Genomic DNA, 27,148 nt, shown 5'->3' on the forward strand with positions numbered 1-27,148 from the left:
GAGAGCAAAGCTGAAATAGCAGGATTATAAGGAAAACTAGTAATTGGGAGTGGGGGGAGTTTAGAGTAGAGGAGGTGGTGAGAAGAGCTAGGACTTAGAAAACTAGAACAGGTACTTGTGATTCCAAAGAAACCTAGAGGCCAAAGTGTACTTTGGAATGCCAGTAAGCACCACAGATAGCCATTTGCCCCATCTGCCTTTTGGAATTTGGGGAAACGGAGTTTCCTTTGGAACTGACACTATCAATGTACAACCTACTGAGTCCATGTAATGTTGCTTTTTTGTGAGTGTATTTAAGGCTGACAACTGGGGATTAGAAATTTATCAGGAGGCTGAACTATGGGAGAAAATTGATTTTCCTATAGTTTTTCATCTAAAGCTTTATGAAAGTCCCTCCATCCATGCTAACAAGTCAGTGGTACTGTCATTCTATGGGTTTTGATTAGGCAGCCATCCTGTTGAGATTTCAAAGGCACAGTGACCATATTATATCTAGAAGTCACTATCTCACAGCAGGTGTTCTGCTCTTCTGGCTCTCAGAATCTATAACACTCTGGCTTCTGCAATGTTCACTGTGTCTTGGGTATAGGGCTTATGTTATAGATGGACCAATTGAGGGTAGTCATACAACAATGACTTATTTGCATTTTGAGCAGCTGTGGGTCTCTGTAAACAGTTTCCGTGTGCTGCAAAAGAAGCTGCTTTGGTGAGGGTAGAGCCCTACTTTTACCTGGCTGGTACACAAGGGGGTAAACTGTTCAAACCATATTACATACAACAATATTTGCTTTTTTATAAACTGTATATTTAAACAGTTTTTAGTTTACTCAGAGTTGTACAGCAGTTAATGTAGGAGGGCAGTGGATCTATCCACATTCAATTTAACATGTCATCCAGAGATGGGGCTGAGTTTGAAGACATAAGTAAAGGTTCTCTGTCTAGCTCGCCTGTTTGGGCAGCTCTTGTGATAGAGCCTCTCTCCACTCCCATCCTCTTTCCTTAGTTCCTCTGTCTTAAAAGGAAACTGACAGGTTTATCTATTGGCAATTAGTTACCTTTTACCTTGCTTGCTCCAGTCTAATCACCTGATTTAGTTGTTAATTCCTACAAAATTAGGTATTTTTATTCAGTATTCACAAAGCTCTCAAGTAGTTGTTTTGGTACTTTGTTCATTTTATAGCTATGATGGTTGAATTAGTTTGTTAATTGCTCATTCTTCCATATAGGAAGCAGAATTGCTTTTTAAATTTCTTGTAAATGTGCATATATACCAGGCAGTGCTTTGCAGCTGAAGCTACATACTTCACTTTTACTTTTACCTAGAGAATACAGTACTACAAATAAATGGAAGTTGTGTTCTGTTCAGTGCTGGTGCCTCTTCCATACCCAGTACTTTTACCTGCTAAGAAGACTTTTAGATGTTACTTACCTAACTTAATAGGAAGAGTAGTGCCTACCTACTAGATCACAGGCAGAATTGAGGTAGTGTGTGAAAAGTGTGTAGAACTTAAGATATCTTATGATAGTAAGTTCTCCTATGTGTTAACAATTGCTGTGCTATCATTTTCTTACTATAATATCTGGTGCCAAACTCAGTACTTTTGGAGAATGTATTCTCTGGAAAATTTAAATGGAAATGTGTCTTTGACCTTTGACTAGTTTTATAACATCTTGATGAACTGTTCCCACAGCTGTATTCTGTACAGGTGGCAGAGATGGCAACATTATGATCTGGGACACCAGGTGCAACAAAAAAGGTAAACTGATTCTGTCTTAATTTTAATAAGTGTGACTCACCCTGTGTTTACTAAAATAAAATGAAAATGCTAGTGATTTTATCTGATACCAGCAGGGGGCACTTGTGTTCCGGGTCCTGCTCAATTCTCAAGGTAATGATTATTGCAAAGCTATTAATACATGTTTTTATTTTCATATTGTCTCTGAATTATAATTCCACTTGCCTACAATATTGATAGAATTAAAGCTACTAATGCATAGGTTCACTAAATAAAGGTTTGTTTGAGGAGTTTTTGTTTTTAGTTTTCCTGTTCATTCTGACAAGATGGTTTATCAAATAAAGGTGCTGGTCATCAAAGCCCTACTACCCAAGTTCAGCTCCTATATGTAGAAGGAGAGAACAAACTCCCTCAAGTTGTCCTCTGAGCTCCATACTCTGGCATCATGGGGTACATTCCCTTTCTCCCCTTACATTAAAAAAAATTAATTTTGCCTTTTTAAAAAGTCAAATTAAATGAATATAAGCTTGTATTGTAAAATTGTGGTATTAAAGGAGATGGTCACTGGTGTGTTTATCATTGATTTATGTATTGTTTTTAAAATATTAAGCCATTTTTGTGGAGCAGTTTTAATTTCATAGTAACATTAAAGTGCAGAGAGTCCCATGTGTACTGAACACCTACACATACACAGCTTCTCCTGTTACTCAGTTGGTAAATTTTTCAGCTGGTGGGTGTTGGCTGATACATAATTACCCCAAATCCAATATTTGCATCAGGGTTTATTTTTAATATTATACATGCTAGCGATATTGACACATAGATGACATGTATAACTCACCTCTTTTTAGCACAGAATTATTCTTTCATTCAGGTATACCACATTGTATCCACTGAAGAATACCTTGATTGTTTACATGTTTTAGCTGTTATGAATAAACAGGTATAACTATATCTGTTTTTCTTTGCATATGTTATAAACTCACCAAGGGAGATAAACTAGCTCTTTGGGATTGTTGGGGTTTTTGTTTTTTAACTTATTGTGTGTATGCACAAACCCAGCACACAAGAGTGGATCCATTCTCCCATTTGACCTTGTGATTGGGAATCAAGTCATCAGGCTTGGCCACAGGTATTTACCTCTGAGCCTCTTCAGGTTTTTTTTTTTTTTTAATAATTATTTTATATTTTACTAGTTAGTCAAAAATCACAAAATGTTGAGGTTGTATGTAAATGTTTAAATATTACATTTAGTTTGAAATCAGAAAACACTAAAGTCAATTCCCTTGGAACCTTTCAGATGGATTTTATAGACAAGTGAATCAAATCAGTGGAGCTCACAATACTGCAGACAAACAAACCCCTTCAAAACCCAAGAAGAAACAGAGTTCAAAAGGACTTGCTCCGGCTGTGGTAAGGTTTTAGAGAAGTGTGTGTGTAAATAGGGGTTGTTGTTTTGTTTGCTTTTTGAGGCAAGATCTCTGTATGCTTAGGTTGGCCTGGAATACGTGATCTTTCTACCTCAGCCTACCAAGTGTTAGGACTATAGGTATGAGCCACCAAGTGTGATGTTAGTGCCTCTTAACAGTAAAGAGAATCAAGGAATTTGTTAGGCAAAAAGATGGATGTAACATTTCTCTGGTATTAACTGTTTATAACTTACTTAGTGCCACTGCAATGGTTCTCAACTCCAGTGGATTATATAGGGAGCATGGTAAAGATTCAGTTTTCTGAGGCACACATACTTTTTGTTAAAAGGTGAAAAGGTAGTTTGAAGAAGCATGTTAAATTTCGAGTGCAAGCTTTTCATGGGAAATGAGTCATAGATGTACATTTTTTATTTGTTTTTTGAAACATGCACTATGTTATTTTTAATGAAAATAGGTAATATAAAGATGGATGGAGTTTTAGTTATTTTCTTCTAGATGTTTTAGTCAACTTACTGAAAGAGAAATGCTGAAATTTGTACAATTTTAGTATTAAATTTTTGGGGATGCTTGCCAGATCTGGTAGATTGTTCTTCTATATGATTTGTACATTTTTTAGAGAAAGGCCCAAGCACTCACAGACATGCAAATGCTTAAGCAAAGACTATTAAACAGGAACTGCATTGACTGGTATGCCGGCTGCTGGTCCCATGTACAATACATATACATCAAGATCTCAGAGTCATATGGACTTGGGGAAAAGGGGCAAGTCATCTTGAGTGATAAAAACTAAGGGAACCCTGATGTTTGGGACACAGTAGTTTGATGTAGAATAAACATATGCACAGCTTTTAGACCAGCACTTCTCAACATGTGTGGGTTGTGTCCCCTTGAAGGTCACATCAGATATCCTGCATTATCAGATATTTACAATTCATAACAGTAAAATTACAGTTATGAAGTAATGATGAAAACAACTTTAAGGTTGTAGGTCACCACGACATGAAGAACTGTATTAAAGGGTCACATCATTAGGAAGGTTGAGAATCACTGCTTTAAAACAGTGGTTAAAGAAATAAAAATAAACTGAGTCATTACTAGCTACTTTAAACAAGCATCTTAACTGCAAAATCTTTTCCTGGGCTTCAAGGATGTGGTTTCACTTTCTTAACCAGATGAAAGTGAATTAACTGCCACACTTGCAAAATGTTTTATCTCAACAGGAGAGGGTAACTGTACCCTTTGATCTTGTAGAAAGATGGGAGAAAGCCTTCAGAAATAAAAAGTAGGCTACCTAAGATTGTTTAAGCCAACATCCCAGAACCCATTCTCGAGTATGCATGATGCCTTGTAGAGTGTAGGTCTGATCTCTTTCCCCAACCTTTTGAGGATAGCCAGCAGCTACTGGATATAGCCTAGTGAGGATGACTCGGTTACTCAGTAGCTGATGATGCTGGGGTAGGGGAATTGCTATGACTGTGGAAAGTGAGTGGGTGCTTCTTACATCATTAAGGGCAGGGTCAGGCATATGGGAAGTCAAGTTCAGCTTATAAGACACCACAGCCTATCAGCAGCCTTGCCTCTTGGCACTATATGGATTAGGCATACCAGCAAATGACCCTGCTGTAGTTTACCACCCATACACCGTGTATATGGAATGTACTGCTGCAGTTGTGTGTGTAGTAGACAGAAGCTCAAACATGCCCACATATTTTTTCTAGAAAAGTGGCCATTGATCTCAATGCAGTTTTCTGATATTTATGTACAGCCTGAATAAATATTTAGGGGGGAAGTGTAGCTGCTAAACTATTGTGTTTAAACAGTGCATTCTTTAGTCCATACCCTAAATCTGTGGAGACCAGATGACATTAAAATATCAAATTTCATTGGATTCTAAGAGAACTTTTAAGGGAGTAGCACTTAGGAGATAAAGTTCCCCTAACCAGTGCCTTTTCTGCACACGTAACTGAACATATAGCAACATTCTCTGGTGAATCAGACACAGGAGAGATCAATTTTCTGTGTTGAGCTTCTGAGTAGACTGGAACAAGTCGTAGCCTGTTTATTTGTGTGGTGTGCTCATGTTGGTGTGACTATATAGAAATAAGAGGACAACTTTTAGAAGTCATTTTTCTCCACCATGGTCTCTTGTGATCAAACTCAGGCTGCCAAGCTTGCAGAGCAAGTGCATTTTTATCTTCTGGACCATGTTGCTGATGAAAATGTTAATATTTATGTTAATAGTAGTGTTTAAGCTGTTTCCTTAGTAACATGTAGAATTACTGGAAAAAGATTAAGGGACCAGCAACGTGGCTCAGTGGGTAAAGGAGCTTTCTCTTATTCCTGATGGCCTAAAGTTGATCCCTGGAACTCACACAGTGGAAGGAGAGAATTGTGTACATGTTATACACGTAAACAATGGCAGGCATGGAGAGATCAAAGGACAACTTAGCTCAGTTCTTGAGGCTCCACACCAGGTGTCATGCCCACTGAAACATCTTACTAGGGAAATTTTGCTTCTTGTAAGCATGACTTTGTTTGGTTTCATTTTGTTTTCTTGAGACAGGATCTCTAAATAGCCCAACTGACCTAGAACTTACTATGTAACCAGGCTGGGTTTGAACCCACAAGAGACCTGCCTCTGTCTCCCATCTGCTAAGTTTAGAGAAATGCACTACCATGCCTTGCTTTTTTTTTTTTCTTCAATAATTTTTTTTAATTAACATTTTCCCTTTACCTTTACTCTTGCCTCCTACCTCTCTCCCTCTCAAAATCATGGCTTCTTTGTTATTGTTGTATATTATATACACATGCATACATGTCTAAATATATAAATATGACATTCTGTTTGTTTAGTACATATGATTTCAGGACTGACCACATGGTATGGAATAATTGGACAGGAAGTATCCTCTCTGGGGGATACTATTTCTCCTGCTCTCAGAATTTCTTCATTGCTTATAGTTGTTTGTCTATATGTGGGACCCTATGAGAGTCCCTCTTTCATGTTTGCAGTCTATTAGTGGACATCTTTGGGTCCTGTTTATAAGGCAGCTGTATTGTTGAGGTGTCATCAGTGACATCATGACATCCTGACATTTTTAGAAGACAGTCTCACAGCAGCTTCAGAAAAGCTAGTTTTCAGTACCCTGGTGAAGCTGTGATGCCCCAAACAGAATTTCCTTCTTTTTTCTTTTTTGTACTCTTAGGATTCCCAGCAGAGTGTTACTGTGGTCCTCTTTCAGGATGAGAATACATTAGTCTCAGCAGGAGCCGTGGATGGGTAAAAGACTATTTCTTCTGCTTTTTACCCCACTGCCTTTTGTGAGCTATGGTAGTACCTAGTCCCATTGAAGTAATTATGTATGTGCCTTATCTTAGACACAGTTTATGCTAGAGTTGGGAAGTTTACAGGTCACACTGGAAAATAAAAATTGAGCTAATACATGTGTGTATTGAGATAATACAGTGTCTCTAACACATAGCAGTGTCAGCTGCTGCAGGGTGGGTAGCTTGCTTGTGTTATAAACAGTACAGTTAAGGCCTACATACTACTGTATGTGTTATCTGTGATTGATCTAAATACTGATAGCCAAGTACGTCTGCAGTGCCTGTTCATTTGTTCTTTACTCTACGGAGTACTGTAAAAATGGATTGTTTATATGCAGGGATTCTTTACATGTACATCTTTGCCAATTGTATTTCCAAATATAATTCTGTATTCAAGTTTTTAATTTAAAATATTTCTTACTAAAGGTACTGCTATTTTATGATAAATGTGTGGTTCTAGATAACCCACAAAGAAAAAAAGTAAGGAACAAGACAATTATTCCAATAGGTAAAATGAAAACATTTTTCTCTTTCACAGGAAAATGTGTTTAGTTAAGGAGTTATGTATAGAAATAAAGTGTGGGGTGTCCACCCTGTGTTTCAGGGGATATATGCAGTCTTAGAGGTTAGGAAGTGTTTTTTCTAGAAGAACAATGGAGCAATGACTATCGACATCTGACCTCCATCTTCCTTTTCCCGCTGCCCTGGAATAAGTGTCAGTGACTCATCACTGGGTCACATCACATCTGTTTCCGTTTATACGAGCTATAAGCTTGGCATTGGAAACAGTCATATGCAACAGTTAAGTTGGATTCCAGTGAGCTGTCCTCCGTGTACCTGGGCAGTGTGCCAGAAAACAAAAGTCATTTCACACTCATGGAAGTGAATTGATAGGGTAGGTGTAGACTGGCAGGTGTCAATCCTTATGGAGTCAGTCCACCCTTTCCCGGGGGCCATCTAAGACCATCTGCATCTCAGATGTTTACAATTCATAACAGTAGCAAAATTACAGTTGCGAAGTGGCAATGAAAATAACTCCATGGTGGGGGGTCACCACAACATAAGGAATTATATTAGTGGGCCCAGCATTAGGAAGACTGAGAAGCACTGGTCTATGAAGAGATGGTTTATAAAGTACTTGTCTTGGTTTTAGAATAATCAAGGTATGGGATTTACGCAAGAATTACACTGCTTATCGACAAGAGCCCGTAGCATCCAAGTCTTTCCTCTACCCAGGAACCAGCACTCGAAAACTGGGTAAGCCTTATAGAATTTGGGGTGAAATATGAATTTTCATTAAATAGAAAAAGAATTAAAGTGTTACTACCAGGCTAATTTCAGCAAAAACTTATGAAACAGTTAATGTTCTCTATGGATGTAAGATAAAATTCTTAAAATAGTTTTGATTTCTTTATTTTTGAAACAATTAATCTTACGGCATATATACTGTTTTTGTTCCCACACTTTAACCTCACTTAACACTCTGTTAACTTTTCCCAGGATACTCGAGTTTGGTTTTGGACTCTACTGGCTCTACTTTATTTGCTAACTGCACAGATGACAACATCTATATGTTCAATATGACTGGCTTAAAGACTTCTCCAGGTGAGTTGTTACTCAAATTCTCTTATCAGGAAACTAAGATTTGCTCTTTTGTTAATGATAATTCAGTAGTGGTTTTCATTTTTGTTTTGTTTTTTTTTTTTTTTAATTAACATTAGCCACATGAGGACTCTGCCATCTTTAATTAGTTCCTGTGCTGTTATCATGAGTATGTGTTACTATGACCATTTTATAAGTTAACAGATTCCTACTGTGAGTCTCCCAAAACCATGCTTTTTCATCTATGTTCAGGGTTATCTTTTTCTTTTTTTTTTTCTTTTTTTTTTTTTTTAAGATTTACTTGTTTTATATGTATGAAGTTTTTTTTGTTTGCTTTAGTTGTTTGTTTGTTTGTTTGGGTTGGGGGTTTTATTTTTTTGTTTGTTGGGTTGGTTTGGTTTGGGGTTTTTTGCCTATATGTATGTGTACCAAGTACATGCCTGATGTCTGTGGGTGTTACAGAGCTGTAACTAGTGTTATACGTAGTTGTGAGCCACCAAATGGGTGCTAGGGATCAAACCTGGATCCTCTGTAAGAGCCAATGCTGCAAACCATTAAGCCATCACTCCAAGCCCTAAAATTATCCTGATTGTCAATTTAATACACTTGCAAATAAAGAAAACTGTCCTCAACTTTTATTCTTTCAAAACTAGAGGATTGTAGATTTTCCTGATAGGTTTTTGCCTTCTCAATGTTAGATAAAACCATTTGTTTCCTGGGGTTTTTTTTTCCAAACTTACCTTTTTTCTTTTCTGTCTTTCTCAAGAATATAAAATTAGGGGTGGGGGCTGGAGCGATGGCTCAGCAGTTAAAAGCTTTTGCTGCCCTTGCAGAGGACACAGGTTCAATTACCAGTGCACACAGGGATGTAATGCCCACTCCTGGCTTCACTGTTAGATACCAGGTGTGCACATAGTATAAAAATATGCAAGGAAAATACTCATACATATAAAATAAAAATAAATATATTTTAAAGGAAGGGAATTAGGGATTGCATTATTTTAAGATAATCAGTTACTTAAGCAATATACATATGTTCTGGTACCATAGTTCTTCCTCAAGTTTAGTTTGCTTAAAAAAAAAAAAAAAAAAAAAAAACCTTTGAATGTCACACCTCATCCCAGAGCCATTTAGTTCCCAAATGCACTGATAAACAAGAAATCCCTGAAATTCTATAGAATTGGGTCATTTTGGTTGTACTCTTAGAGAAATGTCTAAATATTTTCCCCTAGCCATCTTACATGAGCTGTAGCAATAACCATAATTAATATGACTGTTCAAATCTTTCACCAAAAGACAAAATAGGCTAGGGAATCTAGCCCTTTGGTAGAGTACGTATCTGGTGATCTAGGTTCAATCCCCAGTACAACTAAAAAAGAGGAAGAGGGGTATACTTACAGCCTGGAAAGATGGCTCAGTTGGTAAAGTGCTTGTCACATAGACATGAGGACCTGAGCTTGGATCACTAGCATTCACGTGAAAACAGGCACCGTGGCACACGCCTATAGTCTCTCCTGGGGAAGCTCTAAAACTTCTGGGGCTTATGGCCAGCTAGTCTTTTAGAATTGGATAGCTTTAGGTTCAGTAAGAGACTTATCTAGGTTTGGAGATAGAATACTGGGGAAAACACCTGGTGTCTTTGACCTTTGACCCCCACAGATTATATACAGCTCACAGGACATACACACAAGATGGAACTGAATCCTGGTTCATTATCAAGTGTATACTATTTAAGTATAATTTCCTTTAATATAGTACCAAACAGTCTTGAGTTTAGTTTGCCTTTCTGCAATTTTAAAGTTGTTCTGGATAGGTTTGTTTAGAATGCTATCTAGGTGTGCGGGCACGTACTTAGTCCTAGCACTCGGGTCACAGAGCTAACTGGGTCACTGAGTTTGAAGACAGCCAAGACTACATGATAAAGAGACCTTGGGTTGTGGCAGAAACTAAAAGAGTTAAATGTATGTATAAACAGGATGTGTTAAGTACTTGCTTTTCTAAGACTTTGGAAAGGACAAGGACTTCATGCATGTGTTTTGGGGGGGGGGAGTTGTTTTTTCCAATTCACAGTATGAATGAATGTACTAATAATGACATCTCATGCTCAGTTTAGCATAGAATTTTAAGTTGAAGCCAGACATAATACCACATGCTTACAATCCCAGTGTTTGGGAGACTAAGGCAGGAGGATCAGGAGTTCAAGGCCATCATTGGCTGCATAATAAGACTCTGTCTTCACCTCAGAGTGACATGTCAAAGTGAGTTAATTATAATGAAAGCTACCTTTCGGTTTTAGGAGTTTTGGCCATATCTGAAACATTTGTAATGTGCTTCATACCAGCTTTTCCTAGACCAGCAGAGGGCATTAAAAAAAAAAAAAAACAGGGTTAGTCTCGACAATGGTGGTGCACACCTTTAATCCCAGCATTTGGTAGGCAAGGGCAGGCAAATCTCTTGAGTTCAAGGCTAGTCCGGTCTACAGAATGCAAGACAGCCAAGACTACACAGAGAAACTCTTGTCTTGAAAAACAAAAAATTGGGGTTAGGAAATTCAATTTATAATTTTCCATTCTTAGTTCATTGCAAAGTATAAATAACTTCAGTTTTAAAGCAGTCCTCAGAATGAATGAACTTCTATTATGAAGGTCTTTATCATAGTGAGGGGTTTGTTGTTGTTGTGTGTTATATCTGCATGTATGGTTAAAGGCCACAGTGTAGGTTCTGGAAATTGAACCCAAGTCCTTTAGAAAAGCAGTCAGTGCTCTTAACTCTGAGCCATCTCTTTGGAACCAAGTTTTTGTTTTTGTTTAAAAGGTATGAATACAAAGGTTTTGGTTTTTTTTCCAGTGTTTTTTTTTTTTTTTTTAAATGGTATGGGTTTCTGTGATACTTAACAAAAGCCATTGACATTCTTACTCTTGCCTCTTCCTCTGTGAAGCATTCAAATGTTTTGGGTTTTTTCCTGTTTTGTCTTTACATTCTTTGGTAACTAAGCTTAAATTTTCTAGTAGTGTTCTGATGCCAGTATTCTTGAGCACATTGTACAAGATGTGGTTACTTGCTCTTTCTCTGTGTCTAGTCAGAAACCTAAAGAAGCAGTTTACAGATGAACACACATTGTGTCCCTCTTGGTCAGTCTGTTAGAGAGTTAGATTAGGGAAAAACAAAACAAACAGGTGGATCTCTGAGTTTAGGACAGCCAGGGATACACAGAGAAACCCTATCTTAAAAAGCCAAAAAATAAATAATAATAAAATAATAAACTTTGGCATGTCAGCCAGAATTCAAATGATTCTTTGCCCTTATTTTTACCTTTTCATGCAACAAATATTTGAAGTTTTATTCTGTTTAAAGTACTACAGCCTAGAAAAAGTGAGACATACACTCAAGAAGCTCACAGTAGTAAGATTAGTATGCTATCAGTGGAGAAAATCCTGTAGGATATTAAGATAGGTGTAGTTTGTATTTACTGTAGGATTAGGTGCCCTGCATTCTTTTTCATGACATTGTCATATGACACTTGGTCAGTTCATAGCAAGCTTATGCTGGGTTAAGTAAATTGGGTCTAATACAAACTTTTTTTTTGAAGAGTTGTTTATGTATGTGAGTACACTGTAGCTGTCTTCAGACACTCCAGAAGAGGGCATCAGATCCAATCACAGATGGTTGTGAGCCACCATGTGGTTGCTGGGAATTAAACTCAGGACCTCTGGAAGAGCAGTCAGTGCCACTGGAGCCATCTCTCCAGCCTACAAACCTTATTTTTAATCTGTGTTTTATTTTGTTCTGTCTCAACACTTGGCTCCCTACTATTTGGTAACATAAGCTGAGACAGTGGTAACTCTTGTATGTTTTGTCATTGGAATACTGGAAATGATGGCAGCCAAGTCTTTTTTTTTTTTTTCTCCCCTGGCAGTGGCTGTCTTCAATGGACACCAGAACTCTACCTTTTATGTAAAATCAAGTCTTAGTCCAGATGACCAGTTTTTAGTCAGTGGTTCAAGTGATGAAGCTGCCTACATTTGGAAGGTGAGTTGTCAAGTCCCCACACAAATAGAAAACTGTGGTCCAGTGTGAGGTTTGTGTAGCACAAGCACACACTGATTGCTTTTTCCACCAAGTGTTTGCAAGGTCACTTCTTGCTGAGCACTTCCTTTTAGGACTATTACCATGTATCAAAAAGGGGGGGGGGGGCGCGTTCTGTGTCCTGCTGGACAGGATGTCAGGAGACAGAGAATTCTGAAAAGTGGTCATAACCTCCAATGCTGTTGCTTCTTGAAAATTATGTACACTGCGCATTCTGTTCCATATCGTCAGACTCTGGGGTGTCCATCATAGACTTTCATTCGAACAGTTGCACACAGCTGTTAATGTAATAACTCTTCCTTATTCTTTTCTCTTGCAGCAATATCTAGCCTTCAGGCTATTATCAGGTATTTTAATGCAGTTAATAGAATTATTTAATATTTCCTTATTTTATAGATTCTCTATTACTGTTTATTAAATGAATATATGCTTCTTAAAAACTTTATTTTATATACCCATATTCTAAAGCAAGTGCCATAAGCCAAGAAACTTAAATGATGTTAATGGAAAGAAGTCCTGGGGGAAGGGCAGAGGATGATTCTTACCCCTGGAGTTGCAAGAATGACAGGGTCCCCACAGACAGCTTCTAGTGACAGTCTTCCCAGTGGTCACAAGATAGACATGCCACTCTGGCCAAGGCAGCTGTGTTTGGCCTGTCTCTAATGGGCATCTTGGTTATTGGAGTTTTAATGAAATTTTTTTATGAGTGTATATCTGAGACTCCCATCTTACAAAAGTGCCTTTTACCTGCTTTCTTTACTCTTCCTGAAGTTTTTTGTTTTTGTTTTATGTATATGAGTACACTATAGCTCTCCTCATTTAAACTGTCTCTACATGGTACAAATGCTTCTCTTATATTTGAATTTTTGAGTTTCAAAGTTTTGCTCTTTGTATTTTGTTTCTTCTTTCCTCACTGTCTTACTGCATTTTTCTCTACTTTTAACTCCCAAGCTACAGAATCTCATTCAGTCTACAAGTCTTTGTCATTTGTGGTTTCTTTCTGGAAAGAAAAACACCAACTGAAAATTTAGACATATTAAATAACATAGGATGGCCAATTCCATACATAAATACTAGATTAAAGTATTCGTGCAAAAATACATTTATACCAACTATTGTTTTAAGCCATTTTAGATGTTATTTAATTACAGTTATGTGATTATGTATGTAACTAAATATATACATACACATTTTCTTGGCAATTCTTTAAATTTCTCTAGCACAGGATCCTTTTTAAATGTTGTATTTGGTTAGTGAGAATTGAGGTGGCGCACACTAGGTACTTGTTGGGGTTTCTGGCCCATTAGAAATCTTGGAGACCCTTACTAAATTTCCAGGTTTGGTTCCACATCACCACTGAACGACATGGTTCAGACAGGATGGACATTTTGCCTGTCTGCACATAGCTCACTGTGCTGGCCTGATATTTGAGATCTTGGCAAGCTTGCTGCTCCTAAACTTGAATTTACCCAGTGAGATGGCTCAGTTTCCTTTTTCCATTATTTAAGGGAGAAGGAGTTTAAGCAGAATTCCTTTTATGCTGAGTGTCCCAACCACTGGGGCGTCTTAACTCTGCTACTACTACTCCTCTAATGGGTTAGATTAGGCTCTCATTGAAACTGATCTGTGTTAAAGGCCTTGCATCAGAAAAGAGTTATATCTTCGGGGAAAGAGAATGGACTACATTTGTAGACTTTGATCCTAAGGCCCAACATTCTAAAAAGACAATGTTCTGCTTTCTAATTTCCCACCCCTTGTTCCACCCTCTCTTTCCCTGTCTGTTTCTGATACAACTACTGAATAGTATTGAAGTGGATATAAATAAACTCATTTGGCATGGTCATTCTGCCGCTGACTGGCGGAACATGGAGCCTGACACTTTAGGAAGTGTAAATGATCTCATGGCAAAAATAAAGATTAGATTTGGTTTCCAATTGGGCAGAGTAGGGAGATTTTTTTTCCCTGTATGCTTAAGTATTCAAAGTGCTTTCTGAGGTCTAAAGGTGAGAGCCATTTACTTCTAGAGGTCCCTCAGAATTTTAACTTTGAGATTCTTTGTGTCTTTAACATTCTATAAAAAGTAGAACATGTATAAAAGGACAGTTTTCTGTATTGACCACCCCAAGATGTTTAAGTGTTTGTTTTGTTTTTAACTTTAAAATAGTTTCCATCCTACTCAAGGGAAGAAATGAAATCAAATAATTATAGGAATGGTTTTTATAACAGATTGGTGTTAAACTTAATTGGAAAATTAATTCAAAGCCATTTGAGATTCATGAGAAAAATTAATCCTCTTTATAGTAGTCTGAGAATAAGTACCCTAAGATAGTCCTGAGCTTACCAAGGTTCACAAAAACCTTATCAGCAATTGGCTTCTTTCCTTCCCTTTTTACTAAAACAATTTAGGAGTTGGCTAAAATCTACTTAAGAGTTCAGAGTATAGTAAGTTATTTCCCTAGCATATACAGACCCCTGCATTTGATTCCCCAGCATCACTAAATAATGCTTTTGCATCATTGTGTGCAATTCAGTGTGATCACTATTTTTTTTTTCTCTTCATGGATGTTTGCCTATTTGAGACACTTTGTATAAATAGTATCACATAATATGTGCCATTTTGTGTCTGACTTTGATTAAGTATGTTTTCGAGGTTTGGGCAATTGCACATTACTTCTAACCCAGTCAGTACTTCTAAGGCTAAAGAAAGTTCTGCTTTATAGGCTTACCAGTTTTTGTTCGGGATTTTGTACTATTAAAGTTCTGTCACCGTTTGTACAGTTTTGCTAGAGGATCTTTTCATCTCTCCTAGTACATTAAAGAATATATATACCAAGGAACAGGTCATGTGATGCTTAATTACATGTGTTTTGTTTTTTAGGTAACTTCTACCTATTTTTTGATACTATATAAAGTACCTGGTTTATGAATTCAGTGACTAAATGCTGACTTTACTGCTTTGCTCTGAGTTTTTATAGGGGTCTTTTTTTTTTTTTCTTTAAGTCTGTAGAAAAGTTCATAACTGAGTACATTCTGTTGGCAGGCACGTGATTTTTCTTAAAACTTTACTATTTTGTATATAGAGTTAAGTTCCCCTAGGTAGACCCTAAGCTAGAAACTAAGGAAGGAGCAGGGCCATAGAATAACATGAAGAAATGTTGCCTAGACACTTATGTGTGGAGTTTCCTCTGCCTTCCATCTTTTGAGTCTTGGGTAAAGAGAAACCTAATGGACCGGGGTCATTACAAATAGAAAGGAAGAATTCCTGGCTGCTGGGATAGTGTGAAACCGCCTTTTAACATCCTTTCTAAAGTGTATTTTTCTGCGAAAGAATGACTTACAGTCTGTAGCATTGTAGGAATGATTTATGTATTTGTTAACACATTAAACTTTAACAAGGCAAATTAGAGTATATTCTTTGTTTTTGTGATTTTGGTCGTTGTACATTTGCCTCATAACAGAGCCAAGAGTGATGATTGAGTTAGTTAACTTATGAACCAGTGTCTATTCTCTTAGCTGTGATCTGAAGAATTTGTTAAGCTGACTCATTCATTGTCATAAGAATTTTTTTCAAAGTTGCCTTCTTTATGCAAATGATTCAGAGCATCAGGAAAATAGAGACTATGTTCACAATGCACCTTTTCAAATATATGTACCAATGATAGCCACGTGAGCTTGTACTCTTTATTAAGCTGGGTTCCCGTTTGCATTAAAAGATTTCGATAGTTTTGGAAAGAGTTGACTGTACAGTGCTATCAAGTGCCTATCACTGAAAGCATCCATTTAGGATCCTTAGTGATATACACAGTACTTCACAATCTGAATTCTTAATACATTAAATCTTAGTACGTTAAAATGTGGTAAGATTATTGGAAATTTTAAATTGTCCTTCAGACAGATTAACTGAGAGTTTGAATGAAAAATCATAAAAATGTAGCTCATGTCCCTCCCTTCAAATTGAAGGTTATCTGATTTAAAATAAAAGGATGATACTTTGGATTTTGGCCATAATTGTGTGTCTTGCTTTAAGCAGAAAAATAAACCTTTCTTCTTATCCTAAAACAGCCAGTTGCCCATTTCAGGTACCTTCAGAATTTAGTTGATTCTAATAGTCCTGCAAGTGCCTGCCTACAGAAGATGTAGATATGTGTATACTGTGTAAAGAGGGACTGGGTTGAAGAACAGTACCTGGAACTGAACTTCAGCATTCAGTGGCTGAGGAACAGTACCAAAATTGCATTTTAATTGATAAGAGCCAGCTGCTGTTTGAACTTGTAGGCTTGCCTTTGACTGTTGAACTTAGGTAGCTCTAACTTTGTTAACCACCCTAAAGCCTAAGAAATAGTCAAGGAAGCTCTGGCCTCTGTCCTACTGACTTGCTCTCTTTGGTTTGGCTAGGTTTCTATGCCCTGGCATCCTCCTACTGTGCTCCTGGGTCATTCTCAAGAAGTCACATCTGTGTGCTGGTGTCCATCAGACTTTACTAAGGTTTGTGAATGAGTCTTCATAACTGATTTTTTAAAATGGATTCTAGATTTGTGCATTTTCCATAGTTTATTTAAAGTGGTAGGCTTTCATGTTTAGACATTTAAAAGAATCCAGAATGTTTATCACATGCTCATTATAACACACACTCTTTTCCTCCCTGCTTTTTCTCTCCAATATGACAGATTATTATGTACTGGATTTCTAATTCACTAAGTCATTCCTTTCTTTAAATATGGAATGGAATTTTGAATTGAAGATAGATTAATCTTAAAATCTGAAGTGAAAGTCTGCAGAGATGGCTCGATAGTTAAGAGCAGACACTGTTCTTGAAGAGTTAGACCTGGGTTTGGTTCCTAGCATCCACATCAGCATCAGGAGGCTCGTAACCAGCTGCCCATAACTCCAGCTGTAAGAGGATCCGGCACATCTGGCCTTTATGTGTGCCTGCTGTCACAAGCTTAAAGACACACAAATAAATAAATAGATTTAAAAATTTTTAAATCAAATCAAAGATGAAAAAAATAAGTGGTTGAAGGATGGCACCTTGGGTAAAAGCACTTGCTATGCAATCATAAGGACCAAAGTTCAAATCTCCAGCAACAATTTTAAAAGCTATATGCCTATAATCTTGCCAATGGCATTCAGAGATAGGAACATTCCAGGACCATGATGACCAGCTAGCCTGCCTGGCTGGATGGTCATAAACTTCTGATTTAGTGAGAGGCCGTGTCTCAGAAGAGCTATAGAAGGAGCATACCCAAACTTCCTCTTCCTCCTGTGTGCCCATGCATACCCTACTCACACATACGTAAAACCCTCTAAGGCTCAGAGCAGTAAATGAAGGTGTGAAGGGGTCAAGAAAATAGCAACAAAATGGAAATTCGATATAGAGAAATTAAAAATAAGTTGAAAGTTAGTTTTTGCCCTTTTTACATAGTAACTGCTGGCTATTGGCTACAAAGTGATGTGGAGTTTCACATATAACTGACAAAGTAGTTACTATCCAGTCTTAACAGCGCAAGTTACTGTGGCTAAACCACAAGAAGCAGATCAGAAAACTAACTAGTAGCCAACAGCTTAAAATGTAGAAAGGCCAGAAGTAGAAGAAGCTATGCTTATATATAGGAAGCTTTGTTTTTGTCTTTGTTTTGACTTTCTAATCTCCCAGATCCATGGCACTGGCGGCCTGTTAGTTTCAGAGCTGCTATGGACTTTTCCTAGGGTTTTGTTTGTTTGCTTGTTTGTCTTGCTATTCCATTGTTTCAGTTTTGTAAGTGTGCACAAGGACGCACTTCATTATGACACTTTCATGTGCTTGCAGCATTGTTCCTGTTCATACAGACCTTTCTTAAACTCACCACTGTAGCTATTATCCTAGTGACATTTTCTCTCCAAGACTCTATGTAGTATCAAATAAAATGCCTTGCTTTTTTAAAGACCATTGTGAACTTAACTAAGATAAACGGCTTTTTATTGTTTAATTATGCCAACTTTTCCCAAGTATTGTATTTTTTATGAGAAAAGATTCAAATGGCAAGCAAGACTACACTCATCTAGTGACCACTCCTTTTAAAACTTCTTTAAAATAATTTTAAAGAATAGAAAACGTAGAATTGGGGAGGTTGAGCTTGTCTTTTTAAGCCTTAAATTCAAGAATAGAAGTCTTATTTTGAATTCCAGGTTTTCTATTTCATCATGATACTTTGAACAGTTTTTTTTTTCTTGTTTTGTAGACTTTTGATTTTGAGAGAGAATATTTTGCTTCTGTCCAGCTCAGCTTCAAACTCACCATCTTCCTGCCCTAACCTCCCAGGTGCTTGGCGTACAGGTGTATGTCACTGTGCCCAGCTTTTTAAATAAGATGAAGAATGTGAAGAAGTAGATTATAAGTGTCTATAAATATAATTATTGTCACTATAGAGCAATTGTGGAGTTCCAAACATTTTTCATTGAGTAAAGTATGTGTCTTTTGGCCTCCCAGTAAGGGAAGGAAAATGTTGCCAGTCTCTTGGGGGCCACAAGTTAAAAGAACGTGTGTTCTTTTTTTCCTTTCTGTTTAGTGACTGAAATAGAGAAATTGTATAAACAAATGCTGGGGAACAGCTCTGGCATTAGTGGCCATTTGCCTCTAGCTCTTCAAGCTGGGCTTTCTCTGCCATAAAAGGCTCGGGACCAAGATCTGGAATGGTCAGATATTTTTAAGGGGGCAAAGGTTATTTTTAACTTCTTTCAGACTAGGGAACTTTTGTTTTTCCAGATTGCTCCTTTACCTATCTGAAGGAGCAATCTGAGGAAGAGTGGTTCTATTGCACTTGTCAGGGATTGCTGGAGACATGGGCTATGTCTGATCTGGGAAATATTCTTGTTGCTTTAGCAATAAGATCAAGCATGCAGAATTTAGAAGAAACTTGTAGAACTGATATGTATTGGTTGATCATTTCATAAAAGGAAACTATAATTACATAATGTTATGTTAAAAAGTTAAAGGTATGAGTTGCAACTATAAAGCTGTAGGTGAGAGAATGGTGTGCTGGAGAGAGCCATCTGTTGTTCTTGCAAAGGACCCAGTCTCTGTTCCTAGCACATACAAAACTCCCAGCCATCTGTACCTTCATTCCCATAGAATCTGGTGCTCTCTTCCCTTCTTCATTGGTATGCATGTGCATGTAAAAACTAACGTACCATTGGAAATCGAGAATGGCTCATCACAAGGGATCTTCAGGTGTCATCTGTTGTGTCACATTACAGCGCAGTCAGTCACCACTCATGAGCCCTCAGCCAACATCTATTTCTTATTTTGTTAGTGTGAGACTTCACATTCTCTTCTTCATTCTTAGATTGCAACCTGCTCTGATGATAATACACTAAAAATCTGGCGCTTGAATAGGGGCCTAGAGGAGAGGCCAGGAAGCGATAAACATTCCATAGTGGGTTGGACCTCTCAGAAGAAAAGAGAAGTGAGCACTGGCCCAGGTAAGGATATTTATATTTATATATATATATATATATATATGCATTCTCCAAGGTTTCTTGTTGGTTTGTTTCATTAGTTGCTGTGTACTATGGGAGGCTAGGTTTGCTCTTGTTTTGTAATATTTTAAAAGAAAAGCACCATCTTGCCTTTTTTTTTTTTTTTAAGATTTATGTATGTAAGTACACTGTAGCTATCTTCAGGCAGCCCAGAAGAGGGTATCAGATCCCATTACAGATGGCTGTGAGCCACCATGTGGTTGCTGGTAATGATCTTAGGACCTCTGGAAGAGCAGTCAGTGTTCTTAACTGCTGAGCCATCTCTCCCTTGGCATTTCTTAAAAGAAATATCCTGATCGCACAGCTCTGTTTATCATCTATGAAAGGCACAGCAATGGACTTAGCTAACAAATATTTGTGGACTGTCATGTAACTCTTAGTTTTGTTTAGCAATGACCTGAAGACTCAAATCTCAGATGTAAATACATCAAGTAAAAGGAGGTGCTTATTAGCATAGTGAGAGAAAAGAATGAAAATTGCTGTCAAATGTTTCTGTGTTAGAGGGGCCTCACTGACTTAGTTAAGTGAAGTAATTGGTGAGCCATATGTGTGGCTCTTTGGAAGACGACATGGTGTGGCTAAAGGTGTACAGCAGGAGAACGCTGGCATGCCTCCTCTGCTAACGCACTGAGGGACAGCGGGAAAGTAGTAGTAGCAGAAAATGAAGTTCATGCATGACTGAAGTCATCAAAGCCTCTGTGACATGCCTCTGATGTCAGGAAGAGTGAGTTTGAACTAGCCTGACCTTCTCTCTAGCATTGCACTCTATAACAGATTGTCTGCTATTAACTGCACTGCTGGCTTCTTTTGAGAATTATGTTCATCTACTTTCCCAGGTTCTATTTACTTAATTACTTCTGTCCCGGTTTCAGATGGGCTCTCTGACTTTCTTGATACTAACTGCAAAGTACAACCTTCCTCCCTCTGACCTACTTTTCCAGCCAGCACCTGCTCTATTACTTACTGGTTTTTTAACAGTGCTTCAGTTGGGGATCTCACAGCACTGTTGAGGCCAGAGGTTCTCAGTCTTGGCTAAGCATCAGAATTTGTGGAACTTTTGAAAAGTTTATACTTTGCTACTCGTGGATTTTTTGGTTTTTTTTTAAGTAGTGAGTGGAGGTCAACTGTTTGTATTTTCATAAGATTCTCTAGGTTAGTGCTATGCAGCCAAGATTGAGATGCTCTGGTCTAGGCATTAAATGACAAGACGATTATCCTAATTGCAAAGATACAGAACTCTGACATGAAGCTCCAGGGTTTGTTGTCATTGTATTAGACAGGATAATTGCTGTCTGTTTCCTAGTGCTTCTATCAGCACCTCACCATTAGCATCTGTGAAGTTTCACATTGTTTAGTAATTCTTACTAAACACAAAGTCCTTATCCCCATCCTCTGGTCTCACTATCAAGCTTAGGAAACAGATGCAAAAATTATATGATAACTGTACTGTAAACCTTTCTCCTGGCTATATTAGTGAAGGGCTTAAGAAGCCATGTCTTCTGAAGGGGAGCTGTTTTGGAGAAAGAGTCTATCTTTGAATATGAGGTTAGTGTTACCAGATCCTTGAAACATGGGGATTTTTGCCTTGGGGCACTGAATTCTGAATGTTCTTTGTCATTCTTTGACTTGTGAAAATAAGTAGCCATTTGTTAATTAAGTGGGAAAGCTGATAACCTGGATAGGATCACTTCTTGTGAGGATGTTTCACTTCACAGGTGTGACAAGATAAGTTGTGTGGATGGTTGAGCCCAAGTCAAGTACCAAGTGATTGTGCCAAGTTTTAGGTCTGTACATGTGTTGGAGAACCGAACAGCAGTGTCACTTGTTTAGGACTAAGATTCTACTAATGACCTGCATTCCTGTTAAAATGTATATGTCCATGTTAAAGATTATATTGTATCTGTTCCTTAGTGTACTGCCAGAAATGTCAGTGGAGCCTGCATTCATGTACAGTGTGTTAGTGATAGAGTAAAAGAAACAGGATCTCGTTAAAAAGTTTTTTATGTTAGAAATTTTTAAATGTGCAAAATGCTGTTAGTAAACATCTGTCAAAAGAAAACATTTCAAAAGGCATGTCTTTTTAGAAAATGTTTAAATGCCACTAGTCAACAGGAAGGTATGAATTCAAACCACAGCGACACAAGTCACCTCAGCTTTTGTTAAAAGTATAGTGTAGAACTCTTGTGAATCCCAGGTTAAGGAGATCTGTGATTTAAGGCCAGTCTGGGAATATGGTAAAACCCTGTCCCAAAGGGAATTAACAAGGGTGACAAGTGTAGGTGAGGATGTCCACTATCAGTGTTCCTATAAGTTATTTCTACTGGAAATTTCAAGAACATAAGACAGCAATTTCTTTTTTAAAAATTAAAAAGGGAGCTCCCGTATGATCCAGCAGTTGTCCACGTGTGGAAGAGACACCTGCATTCACATAGTCACTGCAGGTTATGCATAATATCCGAGGTACAGGATCAGCATAGGTGTGATCACAAGAGAATAAAGACAATTGTGTATAAGCAGTAAAAACACTGCTTAATGGGAAATTTTAGATTGGGGGGAGGGATCAGATTTTTTTTTTGAAGCAGGATTTTACTCTATAACCCTAGTTGGCCTTTAGCCTATGATCCTCCTGTCTCAGCCTACAAACTTTGAGAGTCCAGATGTATTCCACCATACCTGGATTGTTCAGCCATTCAGAGAGCCAAGCACAAAAAGGAAATAATACTGCATGATATTTCTTCTATGTAGAATCCAAACACTAAATTTAAAGACTGGAATTAGAAAGAAACCATCATCATCACATTCTTCTCTTCTTCCTTTTCCTCCTTCATATTTGTCATAAAGATATGAGAAATTTGTTTTGTTTATCTATGTATGTGAGTATATGTCACCTGCATGCAGTTGCCTGTGCAGATTCCCTAGGGTAGGAATTATAAGCTGTAGTAAGCTGCCAGATATGGGTCAAGCATGGGTATTGGGGGAAAAGTCAGGTGAGAAAAACAACAAGAACTCTCATGTCTCAACCAAGACCCTGTCTTTAAAAAAAAAAAATAATAACAGAGGGCTGGAAAGATTGCCCAGTGGTTAAAGAGTACTGGCTGTTCTATCAGAGGACCTGGGTTTAAATTCCAGTACCCACTTAGTGGCTAACAACTCTGCTTCCGGTGGATCTGACACCTTGGGTACCAGGCATACTTAGGTTTTGCAAGCAAAACACCAATACACCCCTCCCCCTTTTTTTAAGGAGAGCTGAGTGTGTAATGCTGTACACTTTAATCCCAGCACTTGGGAGGCAGAGGGGGTGGATATCTTGACTTTAAGCGGGACAGCCAGAGCTGCATGTAAAGCTCTGTCTTTAAGGGAAAAAAAAATCCAGAATAGAATGGTGATGACCAGGTACTAATGAGAAGAACAGATTAGCAAGTGGGAGATATTATTTGAAGAATCTAAAGTTTTGTGTGCATATCAGCAGGAACATGGAAAAGATGGTTATTATATGGCATGGTCACTACAGTTAGCAATAATGATGTACTTGAAAACTGCTTGGAATACATTTGTAAATGTTCATATTATGAGGTGATAGATTATGTCAGAATATCACGTTTATCTCCAAATTCCTAGGATAAAAGGTACAACTGTAAAAGATGGTGACACACCATGTGCCTTTTGCTCTCGTTATTTATAGCAGGTTTGTGTGCTGTGTGTCATTTGCATGTGGAGACTGTTGAGTGGTTTGCTGGTGCAATCGTTTTATCTTTCCTAGGCTTAGCAAGTAGATTTTACATCAGGTGCTTAGGAAGCTGGCATTAGACAGGGGAGAGAAAGCAAGTGCTAGGAGGTATGGTAGAAATGGAATGATTGTAGCTGTTTACTGGCAAAACAGCCTTTAGATGATGAAAAATCAAGGACTCTACTTGGTTTTCTTTCTGATTTTCATGCTTCTCTTCATTTTCAGCAACAGTACCAAATAGCCAGAGTACTCCTGCCAAAGCTCCCAAGGCCAAAAGCAGTCCATCCATTTCCTCTCCCTCTGCAGCTTCTCCTCCAAGATGTGCAGGAGACCTCCCTCTTCCTTCAAATACCCCCACGTTCTTAGTCAAAACTACCCCTGCCAAGACCCGTTCTCCAGTCAGCAGAAGAGGCTCCACCTCTTCTGTGTCTCCCAAGCCACTCTCATCTTTCAAGATGTCGCTTAGAAACTGGGTGACCCGAACACCTTCCTCATCGCCACCTGTCACTCCACCTGCTTCTGAGACAAAGATCTCATCTCCTAGAAAAGCCCTTATTCCTGTGAGCCAGAAGTCATCGAAAGCAGATGCTTGCTCTGAATCTAGAAGTAGAGTGAAGAGGCGTCTCGACTCGAGCTGTCTGGAGAGTGTGAAGCAAAAGTGTGTGAAGAGTTGCAGCTGTGTCACTGAGCTTGACGGCCAAGTGGAGAGTCTTCATCTGGATCTGTGCTGCCTTTCCGGCACCCAGGAAGTCCCTAGCCAAGACTCTGCCAGTCCTACCAAATCAAGCAAGCCTGAAAGTGCCGGCACGAGCATCTCAGAGCCTCCTTCTCCTGTCAGTCCTTACGCTTCTGAAGGCTGTGGACCACTGCCTCTTTCTATGAGACCTTGTGGGGAAGGATCTGACATGGTGGGCAAGGAGAACAGCTCCCCAGAGAATAAGAACTGGTTGTTGGCCATGGCAGCCAAGTGCAAGGCAGAGAGTTCATCCCCGAGAAGTCCATCATCCCAGACACCCAGCTCCAGGAGACAGAGTGGAAAGACGTCACCAGGCCCGGTAAGCCTGCAGTGTGGGAGAATGCATGTCCTATTTGAAGGGGACCAAATGCAGTTCTCAAGATTGTCTGGGACTCAATAACTTTGCTGAATTATTTGACAGCCCTGTTATTCCATTAATCCCTTTATTTGCTCATATTCCTCAGTCCTGCTGCTTGGCTCACTAAAGTCTTCTTCTCATTGTCCGAGGGTCTATTCAAAAATAGCTCTCCTGGTAGACAGTATGTTTTGTTTTGTTTTCTTCTTTAAGTAAACTTTATTCTTGGGAAACTAGCCAACATTCATAAGTAGATTTTCAGCTTGTAATTGCATTTTATGATTAAAATGAAATGTAGATATTTCAAAGCAATTAAATTACAGAATCCTTGAATTGTTTTAATTTATTTTTATTTGTTGGCTTTTCCTCAAGTCTATGATTGTCTTGCATATAGCAATGTTCTGAATTTCTAAGGTTCATTTTTCATTGACTGACATGACATTTAATTATTGTGGCAGAAATAAGTGAGCTTTGTAAAGCCTAAGAGAGAAGACAGGAGTAACTGAGCATTAAGCCCTACTCCAGCAGAGCGATGGAGAGCTGCTGCCACTCAGTGCGAAGTTAGGGGAGAGGGGCATCAGCTGCTGGGGCTCACAGGGCTCTTGTTCTGAGTTGAAGAGTTGGAAAGGAAAATACTAATGTGCTGAGTGCCCTGCCCTAACCTTAACCTAGCCTGTGCTTCTGGGAAAGGGCACAGGGACACATAAAGGGTGTTTAGCTGAACCAAAATTTGTCATCAGTGTCCCTGAGTCTCCCATACGTCTTTCCTGACCCTTGTGATAAGGGGTGAGGTGAAAGTTACTTTCACTGATAATGTAAACCTTAAGTTTTAAAACCAGTGTGCTGATCTTTTTTTTTTTTTTTTTTTTTTTTTTTTTTTTTTTTTTAAGTTTTAGAATTTGTTGCGTTTTGGTTTTGGTGTTTACATTTTATTGACTTAGAGGTTTTCGTTGTGTATCCCCACACTGGCTTGGAACTTATGACCTTCCTGCCTTAGCATCCCAGGTGCTGAGATTGTGGGGTGTGCCACTATATATAACTTATATTTATTTACCAGAAAAAAAAAATGTTCCTTTATTGGAAGAGAATAAGGAAGTACTGTTTGCTTTATCAAATGAGGGGCTGATCTGTTTAAGAGAAAGGTAGTTATGACCTAGACACTTGCTGTGAGTGAGGACTTTGAACTTTAACTTGGGATGTCTCTCTTTGTTTTCTTTTAGGTAACCATAACTCCCAACTCCATGAGGAAGATATGTACATACTTTCGTAGAAAAACTCAAGATGACTTCTGTAGTCCTGAACACTCAACTGAACTATAGATTCTAATCTGAAAGTTCACTGAACTTGGGTCTACAAGGATTTTTTTAAAAGACGTAAATTCTGGTGTTTAGGAAAATGGTCATGTTTTATTTTGGAAAAAAATCTTCTACTCTTCAGCAGACCTAGTCAGACCCCACTTTATATAGACACAACTGTCTGGGGTGAGTGCTGTCTTCATTCACTGGATTGTTTGTCCTCTGTGGTCTTCTAGCAGTCTGATGATCATATTCTGCTCATGGATGCAGAAAGCAAGGAGTGCTTCTGTGGATGGTGGAAAGTGTCTCTAGTCCACATTGTCACCTGTGAAGGCCAGTCTGAAGACATCCTCTGTAGACGGTGCCGTAAGCAATCGTGAGCTTATCTGAAATATAGCATTTGTTCACTATACTTTTGTGTGTTTGTTTCTCAAACTGTATAAAATGTGATATTCATGTAGTACAAATTGTTTTCATGTACAGGATTGAGTTGAGGTCATGACTGTTTTAAATGCAGTGATCAGTGTGAACTCTTCAGAGAACACAGGAGAAAACAACAGAAACCTGGGTTTGTTTCCATGAAAGCTGTGGAGATCCCTTTTACCAGATTACTATTACAAACCAGCATCACTCATGGGGGGTGGGCACTTTCTTGAGAGATGGTTTATAAAATCAGCATATAATGAAACCAGGGCTAACATTTAGGTATAGTTCTCAGTTTTCTAGGGTCTGTGAGTTTTTTTCTTTTTTTTAATGTCATCACATTTTTAACATAAAGTAGTTATTAGTATTTTTAAAGACGATACTACTAAACTGAAAATCTGAAACCTGGAAATTAAGCCTTATTTTTCAAAAGGCACTAGCTCTCTAGTATATTGGTAAGCAAAAAATAAACATAGCACTTTATCTAGTGCAGAGGGTATGTCAGCTGACTCTAAACAGTATTCAAAATACTGTAGCCTTTCTTTCCCTTAAATGTTCCACGTTGGTCCTCATGAAATGAGCATCATATCACCCTTTGCAGACTCTTGGAAAGAAACTATTTGAGAAAGGCATTCCCTTACAGTTAGGAAAGTGTGTTTCATTCAAATCTCTGGGGACTGGTTAAACTTTATTTCTATTCTCATGATTTTTAAATATTTTATTAGAAACTTTTAAGTCCTTTGAGATTGTAAGTTAAGCTTATAAAACAAACTGAACTGAGAAGGTTAGGTTTTCTATAGTTTTATTCAAAAAAAAAATTAAAGGAAGTCAGATTACAGTCACACAACAGCTTTCACTGAGTGCTGGGGAGTCTGCAATGATTTAGTTTTTTGAGTAGTAAGCAGTAGGAAGAAAT

The 27,148-nt window shown here is 38.2% G+C and overlaps 1 protein-coding gene across 2 annotated transcripts in view; it reads left to right on the forward strand.

Moving 5' to 3' along the window:
• Positions 1–25,833, forward strand: part of DTL (denticleless E3 ubiquitin protein ligase homolog) — a gene marked incomplete at both ends in the record, with an annotated part of 34,155 nt that extends 8,322 nt beyond the window's left edge. For both annotated transcript variants that reach the window (XM_080910042.1, XM_080910043.1), the window contains 10 exons: positions 1,692–1,757; positions 3,037–3,149; positions 6,373–6,446; positions 7,647–7,750; positions 7,994–8,098; positions 12,012–12,124; positions 16,577–16,666; positions 19,504–19,639; positions 23,649–24,478; positions 25,735–25,833. In XM_080910042.1, coding sequence (XP_080766168.1) covers positions 1,692–1,757; positions 3,037–3,149; positions 6,373–6,446; positions 7,647–7,750; positions 7,994–8,098; positions 12,012–12,124; positions 16,577–16,666; positions 19,504–19,639; positions 23,649–24,478; positions 25,735–25,833 — 1,730 coding nt within the window. The remainder of the gene's footprint in view (positions 1–1,691; positions 1,758–3,036; positions 3,150–6,372; positions 6,447–7,646; positions 7,751–7,993; positions 8,099–12,011; positions 12,125–16,576; positions 16,667–19,503; positions 19,640–23,648; positions 24,479–25,734) is intronic.
• Positions 25,834–27,148: the final 1,315 nt, after the last annotated feature.

The sequence above is a fragment of the Micromys minutus genome (genome assembly GCF_963924665.1).
Source record: "Micromys minutus genome assembly, chromosome: 1".
NCBI classification, from domain to species: Eukaryota; Metazoa; Chordata; class Mammalia; order Rodentia; family Muridae; genus Micromys; species Micromys minutus.